Below are 21,821 nucleotides of genomic sequence, written 5' to 3'. Positions count from 1 at the left end.
ATAGGTTCTGGGTTGACTAACGATGGAGTCATAGAGACATGGCCAATATCGAGGTTGAATGGGAAGTCGAAGGCATTATCAGCCCACAGGAGAGCGTGACGAAGATGCTGAAGGTCATTGAGGAGAAGGGCAAGAGTGACAGTGGGACATTCTGGTGCTGGGATGGAAAAGTATGCCTACCTTATCCTGACATGATTGAGCGTGCATGTATGATTGGAATGGAGCTGACCTGTTGATCTGTGACAGGAATACGCCTGGTGATGATGCTTAATCCGGAACCAACAGGATCCTGGACGAGGAGCGGGAGATCACATGGCTGCACGTGGGAGCACGTGAAGGACAGGAGCACGTGAGGCTGCACATCGAAGGAAACAAGTGAACAAACAAGTGAACGCGAGCGCGACGCGCAAGTGCTGGAGGACTGTCCGAGAACAGCCCGCCGCAACCAGGACGGGATATTGGCAGGAACAGCAATAATTCTAATAACACAAAGGACTGTGCCACTTAAGATGCAGGAGGAGCAGCAGTAATATGGAATGACATCCTGGAGCCTGGCCGATCTGGTGGCCACCCCGGCATTAGGATTAGTCAGTGACGTTAATGCGACAGCTTGAGCCTCACCCTGACCCTCACTACCACCCTCTCACTCTCTTGCTGATTGCTGGGGCGGTGGATGGTGGCCACTGGCGGCAGTCTGAAATCTGGGATAGACCGCCGAGCGTTGAGTCCCGTGACCGGCCAGCTTACTGGGTCGCGCTTGCTGCAAACAGCCTAGCGCTCTTTCCAAATTCTTTTGCCTGAGAATGACTTTTTGGTCGAAACTTCTCCTGCACGCACACCACCACCCACCACGATTCAACATACATCAACCCGTCTCTTCCAACTTCCTCTGCATCTTCTGCCTTCTTGCAGTCGATTGCTATCTTCCCCTTCCCCCTCGAAAATACTCGTGCTCCCCCAAAAAAACGTGAAAACACTCGTACGAAAACCCCTTGGCCTTGTCGCTGTAAGTCTCCTGCGCCAAACCCTTGCTCTCACTCTGAACTCTGAGTGAGGGCCTCTCCTTCTCCGTCCCATCCTCGAATCCATCCATCTGACTCGATCAGCAGTGTCCGACGTTATCCAATTATCCTTGTTGAATAGCTTACCGGGGTGTCCGACCTCTTCCGTCTTCACCACTTTAGCTTCTCAGCATCCTCAACTAAACCAAAACCGTGAGCCCTCCTTTATCTCTTGCGCCCAAGACAAACAAAGCCCGAACCGACTTCGACACTCTTCCCCGCTCCCGGCCTCTCTCGTTTCCAACTGACCTCTCAGCCATAGCCAGAAATCATGTCTTCCGTCGAGGGTGCTACCGCTGCTCCGGCTGCAGGCCAGAACGGTGCCGGCGATGCCCCAACGCAGAATGGCGCACCTGCCCTCAATACCAATGTGGCCACCGAGGGTTCCAACGACAACGATGTCCAGACCCCCTTCTCCGCCACCCCCAACAACCCTGCCCATTCTGCCTCGCTTTATGTCGGCGAGCTCGATCCCTCCGTCACCGAAGCCATGTTGTTCGAGTTGTTCTCCTCCATCGGTCAAGTCGCCTCCATCCGGGTTTGCCGTGATGCGGTCACTCGCCGCTCGCTCGGCTACGCCTACGTCAACTACAACAACACTGCTGATGGAGAGCGCGCTCTCGAAGATCTCAACTACACAAGCATCAAGGGCCGTCCTTGCCGTATCATGTGGTCTCAACGAGATCCCGCCTTGCGAAAGACTGGCCAAGGCAATGTCTTCATCAAGAACTTGGACTCTGCCATCGACAACAAAGCGCTCCACGACACCTTCTCTCAATTCGGCAATATCCTCAGTTGCAAAGTCGCCCAGGATGAGCTTGGCAACTCAAAGGGCTACGGCTTTGTTCACTACGAAACTGCCGAGGCCGCCACCTCTGCAATCAAGTCGGTCAACGGCATGTTGTTGAACGACAAGAAGGTCTTCGTTGGTCACCACATCGCCAAGAGAGATCGTCAGAGCAAGTTCGAGGAGATGAAGGCAAACTTCACAAACGTCTACATCAAGAACATCGAGGAGTCGGTCACCGATGAAGAGTTCCAAAAGCTGTTTGAGACATATGGTGACGTGATCTCCGCCACCATCACTCGCGACGAGAGTGGCAAGAGCCGTGGCTTTGGCTTTGTCAACTATACCAGTCACGAGGCCGCCGCCCAGGCAGTTGATGACCTCAATGATAAGGAGTTTCATGGAAAGAACTTGTACGTCGGACGTGCACAAAAGAAGCATGAACGAGAGGAGGAGCTGCGCAAGCAGTATGAGGCTGCTCGCATGGAAAAGGCATCCAAGTACCAAGGCGTCAACTTGTATGTCAAGAATTTAACTGACGATGTTGATGACGACAAGCTCCGGGACCTCTTCAGCAGTTATGGAACCATCACTTCTGCCAAGGTCATGCGTGACAGTGCTGAACGTACTGATTCCCCATCTGGTGACAAAGATAAGGAAAATAAGAAGGATGACCCCGAGGAGAAACCGAGCTCCGAAGATGAGAAAAAGGAGGAATCTCAAGATGAGAGTAAAGACACTGACGGCAAGAAAGACACCAGAGCCAGCGGCCAGCGACTCTTCGGAAAGAGCAAGGGATTCGGCTTCGTCTGTTTTAGCAATCCTGATGAAGCCTCAAAGGCTGTGTCCGAAATGAACCAAAAGATGATCAATGGCAAGCCCCTTTACGTCGCTCTTGCCCAACGCAAGGATGTTCGCAAGAATCAGCTCGAGGCTAGTATCCAAGCTCGCAATACCTTGCGCCAACAGCAGCAAGCCGCCGCTGCCGGCATGCCTCAGGGCTATATCCAACCCGCTGTCTTCTATGGTCCTGGTCAGCAATTCCTTCCTCCGGGAGCTGCTCAACGCGGTGGCATACCCTTTGCAGGACAGCCTGGAATGGTTATCCCTGGTATGCAAGGTGGTCGTGGACAGTTTCCTGGTATGCAACAAGGCGGTGGTCGCGGGCTTCCCCAAGGCCAACAATTCCCTCCTCAATTCGGTCTACCTGGTCAAATGCCATTTATGCAGAACCCCGCTCTTGTCAACGGCATGTACAGCAATCCTCAAGCACTTGCCCAGATGCAGGCACAAATGGGCCGTGGTGGTGGCCGAGGTCAGATCCAAAATATCCCCGGCATGCCTCCCAATATGCAAGGAATGCCTGGCCCGCGTGGAGGACCAAACTTCAACCAAGGTGGCGGTCGCGGAATTCAAAACATCCCCGGCGGTCAAGGTGCTCGTCTTCCGCCCTCGGGCCGTGGACAAGGTAACGCACCCAACCGGGATGAGGCAGCAGCTGCCCCAAGCAATCTCTCCAATCTCGCCTCCCTCCCTCACAGCCAACAGAAGCAAATCTTGGGCGAGGCCATCTATCCCAAGATTCAATCGTTGCAGCCCGAACTTGCCGGCAAGATCACTGGTATGCTTCTTGAAATGGACAATTCCGAGCTTGTCACTTTGTAAGTCCATTCGTGTTTCTTCAGATGGATCTCAGCTAACATTTCTCAGGGTTGACGATGATGCTGCTCTGCGTGCCAAGGTTGACGAGGCTCTCAGTGTCTATGATGATTACATGAAGTCGAGGACTACCGAGGGACCGAATGGCACCAAGGAAGAGGATGGCACCAAGGCTGAAGGCGCCGAAGCGACTGCTGCTTAGGAATCGACAAAGCCGGCCACTTCTATTTTCTTGGCAACCTCGGTATCAGATTGCACCACCGCTGTATTTATTTAGGCCACATGCCGACCCAAAAGTTCTTACCCACTACAGTCGATCTGTGCGGGATCATCGATGAAATGTGCTTCGCTGAACATCGGAGGGTGATGGGGAACTGCTTGGAACTCCTGGACGATGGGCGAATGGCGCATTTTACTTCGAGTGGAGGCAGAATATTTCAAGGTGGCTCTGAATATGGGCTCTTTTCGTGTGTGTATGATAGACTGGCGAATATGCTTCTTTATTGCGCCTATGCGACTGGCGGATATGTGCCTTTCTCATTGACGAGCCTCGTTTATGAGACTCGAGATAAGGCTACATCTTGGCCATCCGGCATAGATAGATTCCCCTTTAATGCCAACCGTATCTACCAAAGCCTCTCCTTGTTCCTTCTGAGAGTTGCAGAATCAGGTATTCTGTCGCTGATTTGTTTCCCATCGTGTTGATGAGAGGTCAAATAGGTCGAAGGTTTCGACTGCAATTCCATCCTGTCATTCTATTGACCTGGAGCCTAATTCGATCACGGTATGTGTTTCAAGTTTCAACTGTCAGCCTTCTCTCTCCTTCTATAACGTGGCACTCGTTCATATTCCCCGTGTTTGTGCCTTCTTTCAGCTCGTCTTCTCACAATTGGCTACGGAATGATCGCCTGGCCAGGTCATCCTATTTTTGAAGCAATTGCCTCCATGTTGATGGGTCAGTTTTGACCAGTTCGCAGGATCTGTCAGCTTCAATAGTTTGTCACGACTGGATTCAATTCCCCAGCCTGAAACCCCATCTTTTGTTCTCGTAGCGGTCGATATTTTTCGTGCCGTCGCCCTTGCCGCGTCCCTTCCTTTGTCCTGCAGCTTTGGATGCCTCTTGTCCTTGGTTGCCCCTGGTTTCAGTTGCAGCTATGTCTTCTGCTTGAAGTACCGGGCCTAACATGAGCGTATCCTCTGTTTTACTATCTCATATTGTTAATATGAGTCACTGAGGTGCCTGAAGCTGAGGTGGAACTATTTGATTGCGGTATCATGGCAATAGAAATGGATATTCTCAGGTTATGGAGTCTAGCACGGGGATCAAGCATTTTGATGGCATTGAATGCGGACTTGATTTTCTTGTATAACAAGAAGACGTCCTCGGAACATAACGTATAACGTCGCGAGTGTGTCTCGGTAAGTAGGACTGTTACTTTACATATGATAGCAGGCAGTTTGGTCCATTTGCCCCGACATTCACTACACATCTGGCAGGTAAGCAGACAAGCAGCTTCACTGATCTCACCTCACCGCGCGTTCAGTTCTCTACAAAGTCCAACCGTCCATCTCGTCGCAACTGTTTCGTCAGACTCCTTTCTTCCAATACGTTGCTGCTCTCGCGTGATCTTTCCGCGCCTGCTTTTTCTTATTGCCAGAACAACTCGCCATTGCTAGCTGTTGTCGATATGGCAGGGCTCCACCGTTCGTCCGACGACCTGCGCCTCCAATCGTCGGTCTCACATCCTGACCCTCCCCCGGGACGTCCAGACGATGAGGTGCCGATCATGGTGGCGCGAGCACAAGTCGACTACTCCGATGCCGCTCTTGATAACTTCCTCTCAGTCAATAGACTTCCATTCCTCCAGGTCTTTGAACGTCAAATCCAACTGATTCGCAACCGATCCCAGGCTTTTGAGGATGGCCAGATCACGGTCTACGACAAAGTCTTGCTGGCACTGACTAACAGTGGAACCGATCTCGACCATCCTTCTGCCATTCAATACTACTGCAAGGAGTTTCTTGGCCTTGACATCTATGGTGATTCCCAACATGTCTACAAGGGCCTTGATCAGACTTTACAGGTTCGATCGATCTTGAAGCAAGGTGAGATCCCCACATGGACCTTTTATATGATTTGCAAGTGTTTAACATGTATGATCTAGAACTTTCCAGTGATACAGCATTTTCAGCTGGTGTTACTGCTACTGAACAGAAGCAGCTGCGCCCCACTAGTGGAATTGCGCAGTTGGACATGGCACCCAACCTTGCGAAGATCTGGACTGTCTTTGAGAATGCAAAACGCGACTATCGCGAGAAGTCTGACCATGAAGATGATGGTGTCAGATTCAAAGCCGCAAAGTTCCTGCGCGACACTGCAGAGAACATCCTGATTCAGCTCAAAGGGAAGAACACCGACGAGAACATGTTGATAGAGTTGAACTCCACATTCAAGATGGCAAAAGCCATGGTGGTCTCTCTCAGCGGAGGCAAGAAGCGCAAATTTGATCCTGTCGCCATGGAAAATGTCAAAGGTATCCCTCGTGGACCGAGCAGTGAATTTGGCTCACAACGTCACACTGAGAATCCTGTGTCATTGGCTCATCGGGGACGGACCCGCACTCAACGCCCACCACCGGTCTTGAGGAGAGACGACAGATGTTTCGATGAGCGGTACTCCTGCGATGGCAGATACCCGCGCGACAGACGCTACGCCGAAGGTCATGGACATGTCGAGGGATACGACGATCGTTACGACAATGCCGATGATGATGCTTGGACTGCTCGACCGGATCACAGAGATTATGATGATTGGTATCCCGGAAACGAGGATGCTCGCTCTGATCCAATATTGGCTAGAATCAACGACGAAGAATATGGCCGACGACATTCCCGAGAGTGGGGTGGAACTGGTTACCCGAGCGGGCATCGACTACGTCGTGAACGCGACAATGCCAGACGAGGCCAAGGAGATGAGAGGACCGATTATAACGGGCATGGTGGACGAGATGAGGGAACACATCATGCTGTACGCGGTCAACGACAACGTGGACGAAATCTTGAAAGCTTCAATACTGGATATGGCCGACAATTCGAGGGAAGCGATCATGCCGCCGCTGATCGTGCTATGCGAGACCAGAGAGAAGGCGAAACTGACGGCGCTGAGTACGAAGCGAGACATGGCCATCATTACACCGATTCATCTACTCGTGGCTCAACCACTGGCCCGTTCCACTCCAGACGCAATGTCGACTCCTATCAGCCCGGACGTGAGCGTGAGCATTGATGATCTATGTCATCAGGATGGCTCTGTTTGAAACAGCTTCAGACATATCGAGTCTGCTGACTTTGCCAGGGCCTTTGCTTAAGTGAAGGTTTGGTAAACTAGTGGAAATGATTATGAATGTTCCATGCTTGTCATTGATGAATTATGGGCAAGGATATGATTCAGACGAACGCAAACTAAGGATACCAATCGGGTATCTATCAGTCAATGATTTCGCCGCCGTTCATGATACCAACCTTTCGTGGTTCGGGGCTCCACTTGCACTGAACCCTCAGCATACGTGGGAAAATATTGATCACGAGGTACGACCGTTCTCAGATTCGCAGGTACGGGCAGGATCATTCGAGAGAGATCTTCCAAATGAGATCTGCAGCAATTTTCTCTTCTACTTTTCTTTGGAGCAGAGCACGAACTCGTGTCATTGCTCCCCCTCCTCCAAACCCATGTAGTCGTCCTGCTTCAACAGCATTATCATAGGCTAGTCGACATGAATAGGATTCTCAGCAAGATACTGTTCAAGAGAAGTTAACTGGCCCCGAGCTTGCTGCCCAGTCCACTCAACATCCTCTTTCGTCGTTTCACCATAGTAACCATAGTCCTGGATATACAAAAACATCTCCACCAACTGATCCCGCGCATTCGGCGGCAGAAAAGTCTTGTACACGTCCACAGAGATTTGTTTGTACACCACCGTCTTGCCCAACGCCTTGCTCATCTGCGCCACAGTCTCCGTCATCGAGGTCAGCTCGCTCGCGGCCGACATCACCTTGCCCTCATACTTGGCAAGGTCAGCCAGGATCGCGCCCACATACTTGCCCGTGTCGCCCAACGTGTCGATCAACGGCAGCTTCGTTTCGGGCGTCATGATACCAGTCAACGCGTACGTCCCGTCCCCGGCAGGCCGCGGCGCCATCAGGTGCTGGAAATTCTGCATGAAGGAGCCGGGCGCGAAGAATGCGCTCTTGAGCCCCACTTTCGGATCCTTCCCCAGCGCACGGATATACTCCTCGACCTCCGCTTTGCTGTCAAATCCCCCGACTTTCGTGTACTTGCCGCCGGAGGTCTTTGATACGTGCTTCAAGGTACTGAAAATGAGATACTTCACCCCTGCGGCAACAGCAGCGTCCACGATGCGCTTGCCCTGCCTCAGTTCTGTCCTGTACGTGCCGTCCTTGGCACCGTAGTCTGTGACCGTGACCACGAAGGCGACGTCGGACCCTTGGAGTGCCGAAGCGACGGATTCTACGCTGTCCGAGGCATCGGCGCGGATGACTTCAACGCCTTGAGATTGCAGTGCTTGTGCTCCTGCACTTGATGTGTCTCGAGTGAGGCCGCGCACTCGGTATCTTTGGGATAGCTCCGGGTCCGCAAGCACGGTCTTGATGACGCTGCCTCCTTGTTGGCCTGTTGCGCCAAAGACGGCAAGGAGCTGTCTCTCTCCTGTGCTCATGATGACGGGATTGTGAGGCTATTGGCCGAATGTTCCTAGTCCTAGGTGACGCTGACGCTGACGCTGACGCTGTTTTTGTGGCTGGGAAGCTGCAAGTGAGTGAACTACCACGGTACAAGCATGCCTCACAGTGTTTATAAACCAGGAAGGCCAAATACCTCGATACCATAATAGGTAACTCATCTTGTACCCGTTACTGTGAGGCATCGTCAGGGCTCAACCTTATCTCCTTTCGAGAGCGGCGTTAGTGCACCCAAACACATCGTACCCGAAGTAGGTTGGTATTTCTATCGTCTACAGAAGGCTTTGACAATGCAGCGACTACCTAACTAGGGAGCTATCTTCCCTCTGCCAGTGACGAGGGTGGAGTTGTTGAAGACTGAGGCCGGAGTTAAGCCTGATTCACTGCCAAGTTGTTGCCCGAACAGGTAATATCAGTCAGGATTGCCGAATCGGGTAATGAAGGCTCCTACGTTCATGTACGCTGATTGGTTGTCTGTTTTTAGCCTTGGTCGATTGCTGTTGCGTTCGATGCGGGTCTGGTGTGTGGTTGAGACTCTACATATCTGCGTGATATTCCCCGCGCACTTTGAGACGAGGTGCCTACAGATTGTTCCTCGGGGCGTTTACGGGCAAATCAACTCCTTCTCGAGACTCCGGGCCCGGAATTGTGGCGCATCATCCAGGGCTTTGCGATTTGAGAGTCTGTCGCTAGTCTTCACTGATATAGCTCTAGTTGCAGTTAGGATAACGGTCGTGAAGGGCTCCTGGTATGAGTAGCCGAATCGTCCCAGGTCTATCTTCGATTAATGTATTCTTCGAATGTCATCTCATCGCGTAGTTCAGACCCATGTTCCAGCCTCGTGCCTTCCTTCATCCAGAATATTCCACCTTGCAAAGGCATACTGTTGTCCATGACTGCCCTTTGGTGTATTTGTGCTGCTGGTACTGATCTTGCTTTTCTCTTTGTTCGCGCGCGTTCCCCCTCCATTCCCTCTAGACTGACTTTCCAGTGGTCTGGCGAAGCCATATTACTCCGCCAATGCCAGCCACCTCGAGCAGTGCATCTCGATTCCGTGCTCGCAGCTGCCTCATATGTTGTTTCTGCTCATCAGAGAATGGTGACATCATTGGATTGTTGCCAACAGTCCAATAAGGCTGTCGGTGCCTAATGCGCCAAGTCGCATAGGCTAGGAGGATCACAAGAACGGTCAAGAGGATCGTGATCAGAATAATAAGTTGTGCGTTCATATGTTCCCTCCAGGCATGTGTGGAGGAGAGGACGCAAGATAGTTTTCGAATCGAGAATATTGCCTTGTGAGGCTTGAGTCGATTGGGCGGCTGGCAATCAAACTCGCGGAAAAGGGTGAGGCGGGTTTAGGCGAGGCGAGGCTGAGCACTCAGTTTTTAGTCTTCGAGGAGTTTTATACTGAGACAAAGCCATTAACCGTTTTCAGAGCCCTCAAATGTCGACAGGATATTGTGACTAGCAAGTTGAACGAAGAGACGTGAAAAAAAGAAGGGAAGAAAAGTGCCGGGATAGTTCTGCATTGGAGATCAGGCTGATCATTATAAGTAGTGGCTGGGGCACCTAGGTGAACTTACGACTTTGCCAAAAGCCTAGAAGCAGCCCACCAGGCAAAACTTCATTTTCAAGACATGATGGGGCGCAGCGAAGGAAAGACATAGATTCAAGGCGCAAGGCAAATATTTGCCGAAAAGAACCTTGACCACAGCATTTCCGCCCCATTCGGCTAGCACTATTAGTATACATGTCGCGCTGTGTAATAGTGGTCAAATCTGGGGGTTAGTGAGGCTGAAACCTATTTTAATAGCACGATTTTTGTTAACTGGGGAATTGGAATGCTTAAATGGGGTCAGTGGCGGGCGAGGCTGAAACATGTAAGTCTCAAAATATCCTTAATGTCGGCCTTTAGTGTCTAAGTGATCGCACTTCTGTTGAAGATATTGATGGGCTTTGATATCTCGACCGTCCTCGGCGCTTTCGGCAGCCAAAATTTCCAATGTCACCAGTCGATCATTTACCAGGTCTCAGGCAAGCCAGACAACTGCACTTCCGCCCGAACCAAGTTTGTGAACGATGTAGTACCGGCCATGTAGAAATTCATCACCAATAACAGCGGGATAGTAACCGCCAGGACAATAGTACTCGAGGTCTTCGCACGCGTCTGGACCAGGGCAATATCTGAAGTTTAAGAGGGGCATGAATGCAAGGAGTGGTAGTACTGGCAGCGTATTCAGAGTCAAGGTAGATTCATCGGATGTACTTCATGATCGCAATTGGTTAAATAGTTAGGGCGTAGATACATATAAAGAGAGTGAGAACAAGAACAAGAACAACGGAGAAGTCACGCTTGCTCTCTTCTTCCGGCAGCGTTTCACCTGCAACACTAAGAACAAAGAAGGTCCGTCTGCGGCATTCTCATCGCTTCCAGATTTTGTGTTCTGACTAGAAGTGAAGACAGCTCGCTAGACATAGCAACAAAACCCTTTTTGTCTCTCAAAGAATAGCTAACTACACAGTACTTCACCTAACAACGGAATTGCCCATTTAATAATGAAATCACCTTTAACGTTATTTATCTCTGCTTGAACAAGGTAGTTACCCTTTATGACATGATGGCCAATGGTATAACTATAGCTTCTACTTTTCCCAAGCTCAAAATCTGCCACCTTGCAAAGTCGAAGTCACAATAACCGCTCCAGCAATCTCACTGACTCAGGGCCAGAGTCACAGTTCTACACCAAATCAAAGGCGCAGCCTCCCAAAAGGAAAGCATGCCTCCGGTAAGGAATACTAACTCTTCTCGGTCTAGAGAGTACTATTATGACTCGTCTCCTTACTTTCGTGGATCTAAGGATTCTGACAACTCGTCTCTAAACTCGGGTGGATCTAGGCGCTCCAACAGCTTGCCTGTCTCTTTGGATCAAAATAAGGTCTCGTCTCCTAAGATCTCAAGCACATTGTCGTCCACAAATGGAAACAAGGGATCGCTTGAATGGTATGTCACTCCCAATAGCTCGGATCGAGAATTCATTGAACGAACTGCTATTGAGCTAGCCCGGAAGGGAAAATTCGCTCGAATTGCAGTTAGATCCAACATCCATGATACGACACGTAAGGGCCCTCTTGGTCAGAAGGTTGTTGTCAAATGCCCGTGGCATTATACCGCAGATTTCTATGATCCTAAAACCGGTAAGTGGACGGCAGCACATGTCCTTACTGAGACGCAGGTATTAGAACCCGCAAAAGATGACGCTCCGGCAGTTTTGCTCAACACAGGTCTTACAAAAGGCGTAAAGAATCCTGAATACCACGATGCCGGCCGTTCCGGTCATTTCAAGCCCTCCGGTTTCGTAAAGAGTCTTCAATACAGGCTTCACAATATCTCTGAGAACGACGAGCTTGAGGAAGGAGAGATTGTTGAATACTAGTAGCAGTTTAGTAGATATAGAATCTGAGGTTAGTTACAAAGCAAAGGTATGTTAATATCCCCTGACCCTAGCCAAATCACAGTCCTATCTCAGCCAATTCTTGTTGGCTACCCAAACACTAGACGACCCATAGCTTGCGTTTCGTGAAACATGAATGCTTTTAGAGGTTTCGCCAAAATGCGTAGCAGTATAGGTTTGGTAAGACAACTTACCTCTCCCATGTAGGACGAGGAGATTGAGTTCGCCTCCGTGGGCAGCGTAGCCCGAGGTGGAGTATAAACTCTCTCACACTCTCTCAGACAAGCAACAATAAATACATAAAATGTCATCCTACAGCCATTGCGGCTCGTCATATGACACTGATCATGGGTCATTTGTGTCTGCAATCTGACCCCGAGCCTGGAAGCCGCTGTCGAGATGTTGCTGATGAGTGCGATTAGATGTTACCATCTTGAAAGTATCATCCTCGAGAGTGACATGCTCCTTCCTGGCGCTGGACCTCTTTTCGCCTCGCGTAATTTAGGATCGCCGTTGAGTTATGCTCGCGGCCGTAGTAGGTCTGGAATGGACGAGGTACTCTGGGCGTGAGATGCGGACACATCACTGCCGCTTTGAATACTGGCAAGCCGATCTCTGAATGGGGCTCGTCGGCATGAGGAAGGCAGGGCTCCGTCCTATGCTGCCCCGTCCATGAGTCGCACGGCATCAGGCGGCCTTTGACTACGCGGTGTCAAAGTATATGACTCTCTACTGGGGTACCTGAGGTACGACCAATGAGAACGGAGAAAGGGGGAATTTCAGTCAGTACGAGTACGAGTTATTACGTTCGCAGCAGTACTCAGGGATGCCAAAATTCACCAACCTCTCCATTAATTATAATGTCATACATTGGAATGGCTCTCATGGATTATCAAGCTCAGGGTACCACAACACATGCATTAGAGAACTGTGTCAACTATTTTTGTTTTTCGAAAAGCAGTCAACTCATCCTTGTCTTCATCAGTGCCTATTCTTATTTGCCGCATCAGACAGAGACTGGTTCCGCTCCTCTGGGGTGACATCACACATTTCACCCTTGGCAATCAGCTTATTTCGACTCAAAGAAGTACGCCAGGCCTGGCGCCCAGACCTGAAATGGTCGTCAATCTGCTCCAAAGACAAGCGAGCAGTTTCTGGAAGAAGGAGAAACATGATGAAAAAGGATACCACACTCATTCCTAAGTAGAAATATCCAACATTTGTGCCCATGTTGCCAGCCGTGGGATTAATCATGTAAGGTGTCCAAAATGAAGCGGCAAAGAAGGCTGCATTGGCTGCAAACACGGCTATCGCTCCGCCATAGGTTCGAAGACTCACTGAATGTACTTCGGCACCGACTATCCAGTGGCTTGACGACAAACATGAGGCATAGATGAAGAACCATAGACAGATACACGCAATTAACAGTTTTCTGGAAATTTCGGAAGAGCTACCGAGGCCAGATGCAACAGTCGAGAAGACGAGCATGCAAGATGACATCCATGCAAGAGCAAACAGTATGCTGCGTCTCCGGCCAATATATTCGATGATGAAGGGACCAAGGCACGCACCAACTAGACCACAAACACCAAGGTAAACCTGGGTTAAAAAAGGCTTGGTGACACCGGCAGCAGCGAAGAAGACAGCTGCATACGTGCCAACTAAAGGAATACCTGAGAATGGACCGGCAATGTTGACAAAAATAGAGATCGCCGTTCGGCGAATGTAGCTCTTGTGAAACATGCCCGTCCAGGAGACCGAGCCGCTTTGTGCCATCTCCAATTCGATGTATGACTGGGTCTCCCGCATCTGTGCGGTGATTTCAGGGCCATGAGGGTCTTTCCCGTAGAATTTTGCAAATGCATGCCGGGCCTTTTCCTCCCGACCCTTCAATAGTAGCCAGCGTGGTGACTCGGGGAATAATGTAAGGCCACCTGCATACATCAATGCGAGCGGGATCTGAATGACCACGGGAGTTCTCCACTCCCAATTGTTGCCAATGGTTGAAGTCCCATAGCATACGCAGCTGGACGTGAGAAGGCCGATCGAGAGCCCAATGCCAAATACGGCAACTAGAGCTCCTCTGCGTCGAGGAGCAATGACCTCGACGCCGAAGAGTGGCCCGACAGCATTGACGTGCCCGACCCCGAAGCAGGAAATGCACTTGCAAACATTGTAAGCCACATAGTTCCCAGTGGTCGCACATTGACAAGCCGCCCCGATGATGACAATTAGGCAGCCGAATTGGATGGCGCCGCGACGGCCCAAATAAGACCCAACTAGACCAGAGAACGCTGCGCCGATGGCACTGAATAATTGAGAGAAGGACACCATGGACTGAGCAGTAGCACTAAGAGCGCACAACTCTTGCTCCACACCGGTTGTAGGATTTTTGACCATTCTGCAATGGCCAAAGCTCTTTCGGAAAGATTCCATCTGCAGTACAGTGCCGCCGTAGGAGATGTCGAAATTCACCATCCAGCCACTCAATGCGATCCAAATGGCAAAGATCGCCATGAAAGATGACACACCCAAAGAGCTGGACAGGTTCACAGTTGGTTGGTCGTCGTGTTCCACCATGACGGGGTCCTGGGGCTCTTTCTCTCCGGTGAGATCTTTGTTTGCCATGGTTTATGCCTCTCTCTCTATGGCGTTGTGACGCAATTTGATCGGAGGGCTTGAGGATATCGAGATCGTAGGACACAAGGCGTAGATTATAAGAATATGGAGGGCACCAACGAACCTTTGTAGATACTGGGTACTACTCCAAAACACGGGTGAGATCCTACAATGTGCAGAACTTCAAAGCCCGAGATTCCCGGACCTAGACTCTGGAGAAGTCAGGAAGACGCTCTCAAGCGATCGCTGCTCAGAGGTGTCGAACCACCAACCCCACAACCCCAGATTTCGGGATATCCTCCACCTCCACATCAAAGTCCCCACCGTGCTATCCTCCATCTACAATTTACAAGCGGCTCTTCCCATAACGTGAGATTCAGACTGTTTCCATGCACGAGATATCGAGTGCCGTGCCCTCTACATTTGCATCTGTTCCCAATACGGCGACCTCAAGGAAGTCAACGTGCTCAATCGCCTCACCGGATGATATGCAAACCCTTACAAGGAGAAAACTCGGTTGGTGGCAGCATCAAACATACAGCTCATGTGCCATAATTTCTCTATGTAGATTCTACATGCTAAATCTCATGACCAATCACCGTCATCTTCAATATCTTGCCCTTCTTCGGACGCATTCAACAGCTGATCAATTGTCCATGGCTTGTACGTGTAGCCAGGAGGGATGTTTGTGTTTACAAAATCGCTTCCAGTAATAAGATGGTTTACGCACTTGGTCCAGTTCTCATAAACGTATTTCTCAGGATCGTGCAAGTTGATCCAGCGGCCGACTTGCATAACCAACTTGTCTGGGTGTTTTCTTGCTTCGCCAAAATCGGTGTGATGCCACTTTTCGCGGTTCTTGAAGCCGCCTCGTTGAGCGCAGGAAACGCGCATAGAACTAGAAAGCTATTAACTTTCGTTGGGAACTTTGAGATTCGTTCAAGACGACTTACCGGAGTCGCGTATGCACCCTCGTTGCAAGGGCTATATTGTGTTTTCCTGCAAGCCTCAAGCACGCAGCAATAGAAATACCGTCTTCCATGGCTTGGGTAGCTCCATTCGCAGAAGTGGGAAGGAAGGAATGCGCGCTGTCTCCCAATTGCAGGACCAGACCTCCCGCCGAGGTCCACTCCATGCTTGGGTCCCGCCACAAGATCTTGTAGTCCGCGATGGTCTGTGCTGGTGTCTGCTTGATGACCTCGATAAAAGTCTGATCCCACTCATCTTCTTCTTCCAATGTTTTCAGGACGTCTTCTGGGCCTAAGAAGCGCGACCACGATTCAGACGAAGTCCCATAATCCTGTGAATATCAGTACGACCGTTTTCCTCTACTCAGATGCCAAGGTACATACTTTATGCTGAAAAATCCACGTGGTAATGTCTGGTGAAACAAGAATGATTGCATGCTTATTAGTCCCCAAGTATACCCGGCAGATGTCATCTCCGCCTTCCTCTAAAGCAAGCTCATTCGCGAGATGAGGATTTTGGAATGCGAGATTAGTTGGGTACGCCACCCTATAAGACGAGAAACCACTACTTGTAGCCTTAACATTGTTTCCAGCCACGATACTGTGAGACTTCGTGCCAACACCGTCGGCGGCGATAACAAGGTCAGCCTCAAAGTGCTCGCCATCCTGAGTAGCGACCCCAGCCTTGCCTGCATCTAAGTTCTCGTAATATTCGACCACACGCTGTCCAAAATTTATGGACATTCCTTGTGAGGTCAAATATTCGTAAAGAAAATTGATGAGCTTTGGTCGACTAATTGGTGTTGGTATAGTAGTGCGATCCACTCCCTTAATGGAGAAGGGGCCACCGAGTTTCTCTCCATTCGTCCTATACATGGATAGAGCGGGTCGATATGTCAGACGTCTATACCTTTCTGCCATACCGGGCCAGTGATTGAATTGCCTAGTTGCAGAGGGTGCGATTCCCACGAAATCTCCTGTTTTTCCAGGTTAGAGTACCTCATCATAGATCCTTAACCTTGGGAGAGAGTCATACCGACAAGTCCTTCTATATTCGATTTTGCTTCCAGAAGTTGAACATTGTGACCATGTCGGTATAGCTCAACTGCAGCATTCAAGCCACCAATGCCTGCACCTACAATCAGAACGTCAATGCCACTTAATGGCCCCCGTTCTAAATTCTCCTTGTCGAGGTGTGTCGTTACACCACTGATTGACAGTCCACTCATTTGCGGCATTTTGGTTGAGTTTTCCATCTGTAATTTCTTCACGTGAGTCCTGCGCTGTGCTATAAGCGTGCAGTGAACAGGCCGTTCTCTTGAAGGCACAATGCTCGCGCTAACGTGATATCTCCGCGACAATCTCGCGTACAGATCGGGATCATGCTCTTGTCACTCTGTACTTCCTGATTATGGCGCATCATCATTCCCGTAAAGCCCCGCAGAGAAAGGCCGGGCCAGGGTCAACTCGTGCGGGTTGTGTCGGTCAAGACGCTTTCGGAATATCCTCCACTTACACTTGGCAGAAATTTAAGTCACTGTGGCGTCAATCACGAACTGCTTGTTATCAGTCCCAAAAGAAGTTGAATGTAAAAGCGAAGGCGCGCTTTCCCGGTGGGGCAGCGATGTACAATTTCCTAGGCGGATAATTGGTAACTAAAACTGGTCGGGAGGAACATTATGGATTTTCATGATGTCGGCTGATGACGAGAGCCGTAGGACTGAGTGAATCAGATTTAGATGGTAACTGGAAGGTCAACCCTCTAACGTGTCGGCCACCTAAGTCTTATGACATGATGATCTTCTATCGTGTATGTCTCGGTGTACCACCGCCCTTGTATGCTTGTATGCTTGTAGAGCTGCCGGCCGCGGCTTATTCATCCCCTGTTTCTAGTAGATCATCTCGTAGCTACTTGTTTGCTGTTGCTCTCGTAGCTTTATCTTTCAGTACTTTTGCTACTGCACGGCGACGCCTTATTCTGTTCAACCAGCTGTCCAAGTTCGGGTACTCTTTGGCGAGATCGAGCACACCGGCAAAGATTTTGGGCAGTACAGACTCATACCACATGAGAAATGCAGCATCTGCGTAGGTGTATTTTGACCCAATCAGCCAGTCTCTTCCTTCCAGAGCCTTGTCAAGGACATTAGAGACGCGAAATATTTCATTCCGGTAACGCTCTTGAGCGCTTGGTAGCTTTTCGGGATGAAAGAGCATGAACCACATTGCTTGCCCGAAATATGGCCCTTGCCCAGACACTTGAAAGTAGAGCCATTGTTTAGTAAGGTAGCTTTCCCTACTCCCTGGAAGAAAGCTCAACTTTTGTTGTTTATCGTATGTGTCTATCAGATATTCAATTATAGCGCCTGATTCCCAGAGAGTAATATTCGTGTTCGGGTCCTGAATGGCAGGCGCACGTCCATTGATGTTGATTTTCTCATACGCAAGTTCTTTCAGTTCGGTCTTTCCCACAACAACGGTGCTATAGGGTAGGTCGAGTTCTTCAAGTATGATGGCCACCTTCCAAGGATTTGGACCCGTTGGATGGCTGTAGAGAGTGATTGGCCTGATGATTGTAGACATGTCGCCTCCGCACAAATGTCCTAAAAAGATTTGAGAGATGCTAGTCCGATGTTCGTAGCTCACGCTTAGGAAGACGAGTGCTTAAGGGATGAAATTGGTAGTACGATCAGAACAGCTGGGTGGGATTTCCATTCAACGTTCAATAAGTGAGAGACTTGGAATATCTCGCGCACTACCAAAAGACCCCACATTCCATGCTCACACTAGCGGGGCTTCTTGATAGAGAACTAATCCCTAGTCACCTGCCTCGTTCGCTCATAAATGTCGGGGGGAGATCCGAGGCTATAGGATTAATGCTGGCAACTACTCACCTTTCTTTAAGCTCAGTCTGACAGGGAGACTTGATCCCATGCACCTGAAACGTGAAGTCGCAGCCTCTTGAAGATCTTGCCATAAACTGCATCCCTTCTTCCTGCGAAGCTTGCCCGTCATGCCGTCGGAACGCCACTGGACCCGGCTGTTCCCCTCGAACGTGATCTCAAGTCATATCTCATAATCTGTTAATCATGATGCCAAGCCCCACTTGTTCATCACAATAATGACTCATTGACGGTGGATGGCTCGGCAAATTGACAGAGATAGTAATCTGTCCATGTGGGTGATGCCGGGTCAACTTGTCGTTCTCGGAATCGTGAGAGCCAACTGATTATCCTCAAGTGTGCCGGCCTTTTGTGTTCAGACGAAGCTCCGGTGGTGGAAACTGCGAATTCACTGTCATTTTTCAGAGCGAATCTGTAAAAGTGTAGGACTATGTATAGTTTCGCCAGCCAGAAAAACCTCAGTGGATCTCCTGAAAAACTGCAATTTTCTCGTGTCGTGTCCCGATTCTTGCGAAGTTCCCAGCTCTGCGACCATCGATTTAGCAGCATATTGATACGTTGCATTGCCTTCGATCCATGGCTAAGGACAAGATCGTCGGCAAGCGTTGTGATGAAGCTTCCAGAGAAATCATTATACACTTGTGAAAGCGGGTCTTGGTCTGGAGGAGTGACTGCTGATGGACTGGGTGCGACGTCTGAAGAGCTTTCTGTGCTGTTGTGAATCGACTGAAATAGCAGGCAATGGATACCTAATTGGTCAAGCGTAAGTGCTGGGTACCAAAGGTAGAAAAATGCCCAAACCTACTCAGGATGAGCACAAACATGCCGAAAGAGGAGGCTTCCAGTATTGCGACACCAACAGCGTCATCTGCAAATTGTCGTAAGGCTGTCGATACGAGTACCTGCTTAGGAAAGGTTTTCAAGTGATATAGACATTCTTCCTTTGTACTGGCCTCCCAGCATGCGTCATAGCAAGGAATGGGTGCATCGAAAGAGAGGGGTGAAAATGATGGAGACTTCCTTCGGAATACACACAACGCCATGTCCTGGCAGAAGATTCTGCATGCAACCCTAGTTCAGAGTCAGTCAATTTGAACCTCTCGCGTTCCTCCAATCTCAGTACCTCCGACGAGTTTCTTCCTCCCGCCAGCGTGTCCAATCAAAGCTATCCATAGACAGCGCATCATAAATTGTGGGATCCTTGAGATCGAATATTTGTGCTCGCTCTGCCATCTGCACTTGATGAGTTCCATGTAGCAAAGGGAGAAAGTATACCCACGGATATGTTGCGCCCCAAGTTGTATTGCGCTGCTCTGAAGACAGTTTGATTGCGAGAAGAGACGATCACATATCCCAGTATACTACCTGCCTGAATTGTGGGAAGCGGAGGGGTTCCCATCTCGGTCTCATGCTAAAGAGAGTTTTCAGCTCGGGAAAATCATTGGAACATGACTAAACTCACTGTCTGGCTTCCAATCCAAGCTGACAAGTGCATTGCTAGTTTATCCACGACAGTGCGTGGAATTGTGTCTTTCGAATAACAAGCACCGACAAGCATCAGTGCTAGCAGCAAAGCAGGCGAGGTTTCTGCTATTGCAAAAGTCGATCTGTGGATAATGGGGAGATTTGGTTGGAAGTGCCTCCCATAGAGGCCAACACAGTGAATCAGATTGCTCCGGTTCACATAACTTAAGGTGGTCCGCTCTGGTGCAGATCTTCCCGATAGCGACAACAGTGCTCTGATCTCAATGCATTTGCCTTCCACTGGATCTAGCTGGGTCATATTGAAGCCACCATGAATGGACTCTGTCAAAGACTCTGATTTATAGGAAGATGTTGTCCTTGCGTCAATTGATGAAGCAGTATCTGTAGAGCATAGTGGATCACTGCCATTCAGCTGCGTTCCATCATCTGGAACATAATGCATTACGTGATGAGAGGCTGGCCCCTGAAAATCAAAATCCCTCACACCTGCTTGTGGGAACAGGTCAGGATAAGTATCGAAAATGAAATCGATGGCAGGTGCTAGGTCGAAGCCGTCCGGCATCCATTCCACATCTTGACCCTCGGTGAATGCTCTTGACGTTTGAGCATCATACGACCAGGGGATTTGCTGCATTGAGCCGAGGTCTGCGACTGCTGGCGCATTTGACGGATCGATATTTATTTCGTCATGGATATAGTCCCTGGGAAGGTCAAGAGCTTGTGGTGCATTCACTGCTGGTGCCGACCTGTGAGAGCCATCGTGAATGGGTATCATGTTGGGTTCACCATCTGGCGCTGTTGCTATAGGACTCGATATGGGAACCGCTTCCGATGTTTGCATTTGAAATGAAATATATGGATCTGAATAGCCTTGTCGAGTGTACTTGCACGCAGCACCTTTTCGTTTGCATTGTCCACAAGGGACTCGAGAGTCACATCTGACCTTGGCCTCGGCGCATTGATTACACGCACTTTTTGCCCTTGTCTGCCCCTTTGCTATAGGAACTGTGGTTAAATCAAGGTCTTGTGCTTTCTCACAGCGTTTCAGATGCCGAGCGAGTACATCGCTGGAGAAGTTAGCTCATGCGCAAGGGCATCTAGCTACAATGCATAGGAAGTAAAAGTTTACCTGCGAGAGAAGATACTTCCACACGGACACCGATAACCTGGTCCACCAGCATCTATCTACGTCAGTAGGGAAAATCGGTCAAAACATAGAGAAAGAGGCGGGACTGCGCACGTAACCTTGTATGTCGTTTCAAATGATCACTTCGGTTGAACACCGCATTGCATTGTTCACATCGAAAGGTGAGTGAGGATGCTGGATGTCTCTTGGATGTCATCATCTATGAGTTGTCCACCAACAGCGGACCATCAATTCATCACGAGAAATGTAGCCGTTTGATCTATCAAAGGAAGGCAAAAGCATGGTTTACAGACGGGAGGAGGTCGTGCTTTAGGCAAGAAACCATCGCGGGGAAATTGCGGGAGGGAGGAAACGGAAGGGAATGCCGAGGGAGCAAGGCTGAGTTCAGCCTTGGTAGAAGCCAGCCTTAACATTTATCTATGTGCTCTAGACAATCTATTTGCTTAGGTATAAAACAGACACCTAACGGGATAGTAGCCCCGTGGCTGGATGTAATCTGGCCATCGAAGGGACAGCCTCGGAGATAGTTGAGTTTACGACTTCTGTGCTTCTGGAGGGGCCTGATGAGGCATTGGACATACACAGGCTAGTTGATGCTTGGCTACCTCGAGGAATTCTTGAACCTTTTCTCTCGAATGATTTACTGGCCTCTAAATCGGCTCTACATCACCCTCAATTTGTTGCAATCTGCTTATGCTTGAACACGGGGCCTGAGGGTGACATTAAGACCAGTCTGTGTAACAAAAAGGCTGCATAGATGTAAGTAGGTGCTCCTATCCAATTCAGATTCATGGGCAGTCTCAAATATCAACAATGGTGCTTGTGGAGCGTATATACCTGCAATACTCGGTCAGCACCGTGGCTGGGTTGCTAAGATTAATGTCGATGTGTAACAAAAGGGTTGGTATGAGCTTTCCATATGTTAGCAATCTTGCACAGTTAAGCCGAAATCGTGCAACCTTTGACATTTCCATCCAGCTGATAT

At 49.7% G+C, this 21,821-nt stretch overlaps 8 protein-coding genes across 8 annotated transcripts; 3 read left to right on the top strand and 5 right to left on the bottom strand.

Annotated features, from left to right (window-relative positions):
- Positions 1-38: 38 nt before the first annotated feature.
- A1O9_12261 (uncharacterized protein) lies at positions 39-236 on the top strand (the record flags this gene model as incomplete). The annotated part of the gene is made up of 1 exon (XM_013398762.1): positions 39-236. The coding sequence occupies one exon, from the start codon at positions 39-41 to the stop codon at positions 234-236; it is 198 nt and encodes a 65-aa protein (XP_013254216.1).
- Positions 237-1,332: 1,096 nt separating this feature from the next.
- Positions 1,333-3,709, top strand: A1O9_12260 (uncharacterized protein; the record flags this gene model as incomplete). Its single annotated transcript, XM_013398761.1, has 2 exons — positions 1,333-3,509; positions 3,559-3,709. 2 exons carry the CDS (start codon positions 1,333-1,335, stop codon positions 3,707-3,709), a joined length of 2,328 nt encoding a protein of 775 aa, XP_013254215.1.
- Positions 3,710-5,195: 1,486 nt separating this feature from the next.
- On the top strand, positions 5,196-6,793 carry A1O9_12259 (uncharacterized protein; the record flags this gene model as incomplete). The annotated part of the gene is made up of 2 exons (XM_013398760.1): positions 5,196-5,613; positions 5,673-6,793. 2 exons carry the CDS (start codon positions 5,196-5,198, stop codon positions 6,791-6,793), a joined length of 1,539 nt encoding a protein of 512 aa, XP_013254214.1.
- A 478-nt stretch (positions 6,794-7,271) lies between these two features.
- On the bottom strand, positions 7,272-8,243 carry A1O9_12258 (uncharacterized protein; the record flags this gene model as incomplete). The annotated part of the gene is made up of 1 exon (XM_013398759.1): positions 7,272-8,243. One exon carries the CDS (start codon positions 8,241-8,243, stop codon positions 7,272-7,274), a length of 972 nt encoding a protein of 323 aa, XP_013254213.1.
- Positions 8,244-12,698: 4,455 nt separating this feature from the next.
- Positions 12,699-14,345, bottom strand: A1O9_12257 (uncharacterized protein; the record flags this gene model as incomplete). Its single annotated transcript, XM_013398758.1, has 1 exon — positions 12,699-14,345. The coding sequence occupies one exon, from the start codon at positions 14,343-14,345 to the stop codon at positions 12,699-12,701; it is 1,647 nt and encodes a 548-aa protein (XP_013254212.1).
- A 576-nt stretch (positions 14,346-14,921) lies between these two features.
- On the bottom strand, positions 14,922-16,542 carry A1O9_12256 (uncharacterized protein; the record flags this gene model as incomplete). Its single annotated transcript, XM_013398757.1, has 4 exons — positions 14,922-15,234; positions 15,290-15,636; positions 15,689-16,278; positions 16,341-16,542. The coding sequence occupies 4 exons, from the start codon at positions 16,540-16,542 to the stop codon at positions 14,922-14,924; spliced, it is 1,452 nt and encodes a 483-aa protein (XP_013254211.1).
- A 670-nt stretch (positions 16,543-17,212) lies between these two features.
- Positions 17,213-17,884, bottom strand: A1O9_12255 (glutathione S-transferase; the record flags this gene model as incomplete). The annotated part of the gene is made up of 1 exon (XM_013398756.1): positions 17,213-17,884. One exon carries the CDS (start codon positions 17,882-17,884, stop codon positions 17,213-17,215), a length of 672 nt encoding a protein of 223 aa, XP_013254210.1.
- Positions 17,885-18,414: 530 nt separating this feature from the next.
- On the bottom strand, positions 18,415-20,464 carry A1O9_12254 (uncharacterized protein; the record flags this gene model as incomplete). The annotated part of the gene is made up of 5 exons (XM_013398755.1): positions 18,415-18,953; positions 19,010-19,275; positions 19,328-19,437; positions 19,484-19,615; positions 19,667-20,464. The coding sequence occupies 5 exons, from the start codon at positions 20,462-20,464 to the stop codon at positions 18,415-18,417; spliced, it is 1,845 nt and encodes a 614-aa protein (XP_013254209.1).
- Between the last annotated feature and the right edge of the window lie 1,357 nt (positions 20,465-21,821).

The sequence above is a fragment of the Exophiala aquamarina genome (assembly GCF_000709125.1).
Source record: "Exophiala aquamarina CBS 119918 chromosome Unknown aczIA-supercont1.22, whole genome shotgun sequence".
NCBI classification, from domain to species: Eukaryota; Fungi; Ascomycota; class Eurotiomycetes; order Chaetothyriales; family Herpotrichiellaceae; genus Exophiala; species Exophiala aquamarina.
Note: the sequence above shows the minus strand (reverse complement) of the source record. Positions and strands in the feature narration are given on the sequence as shown.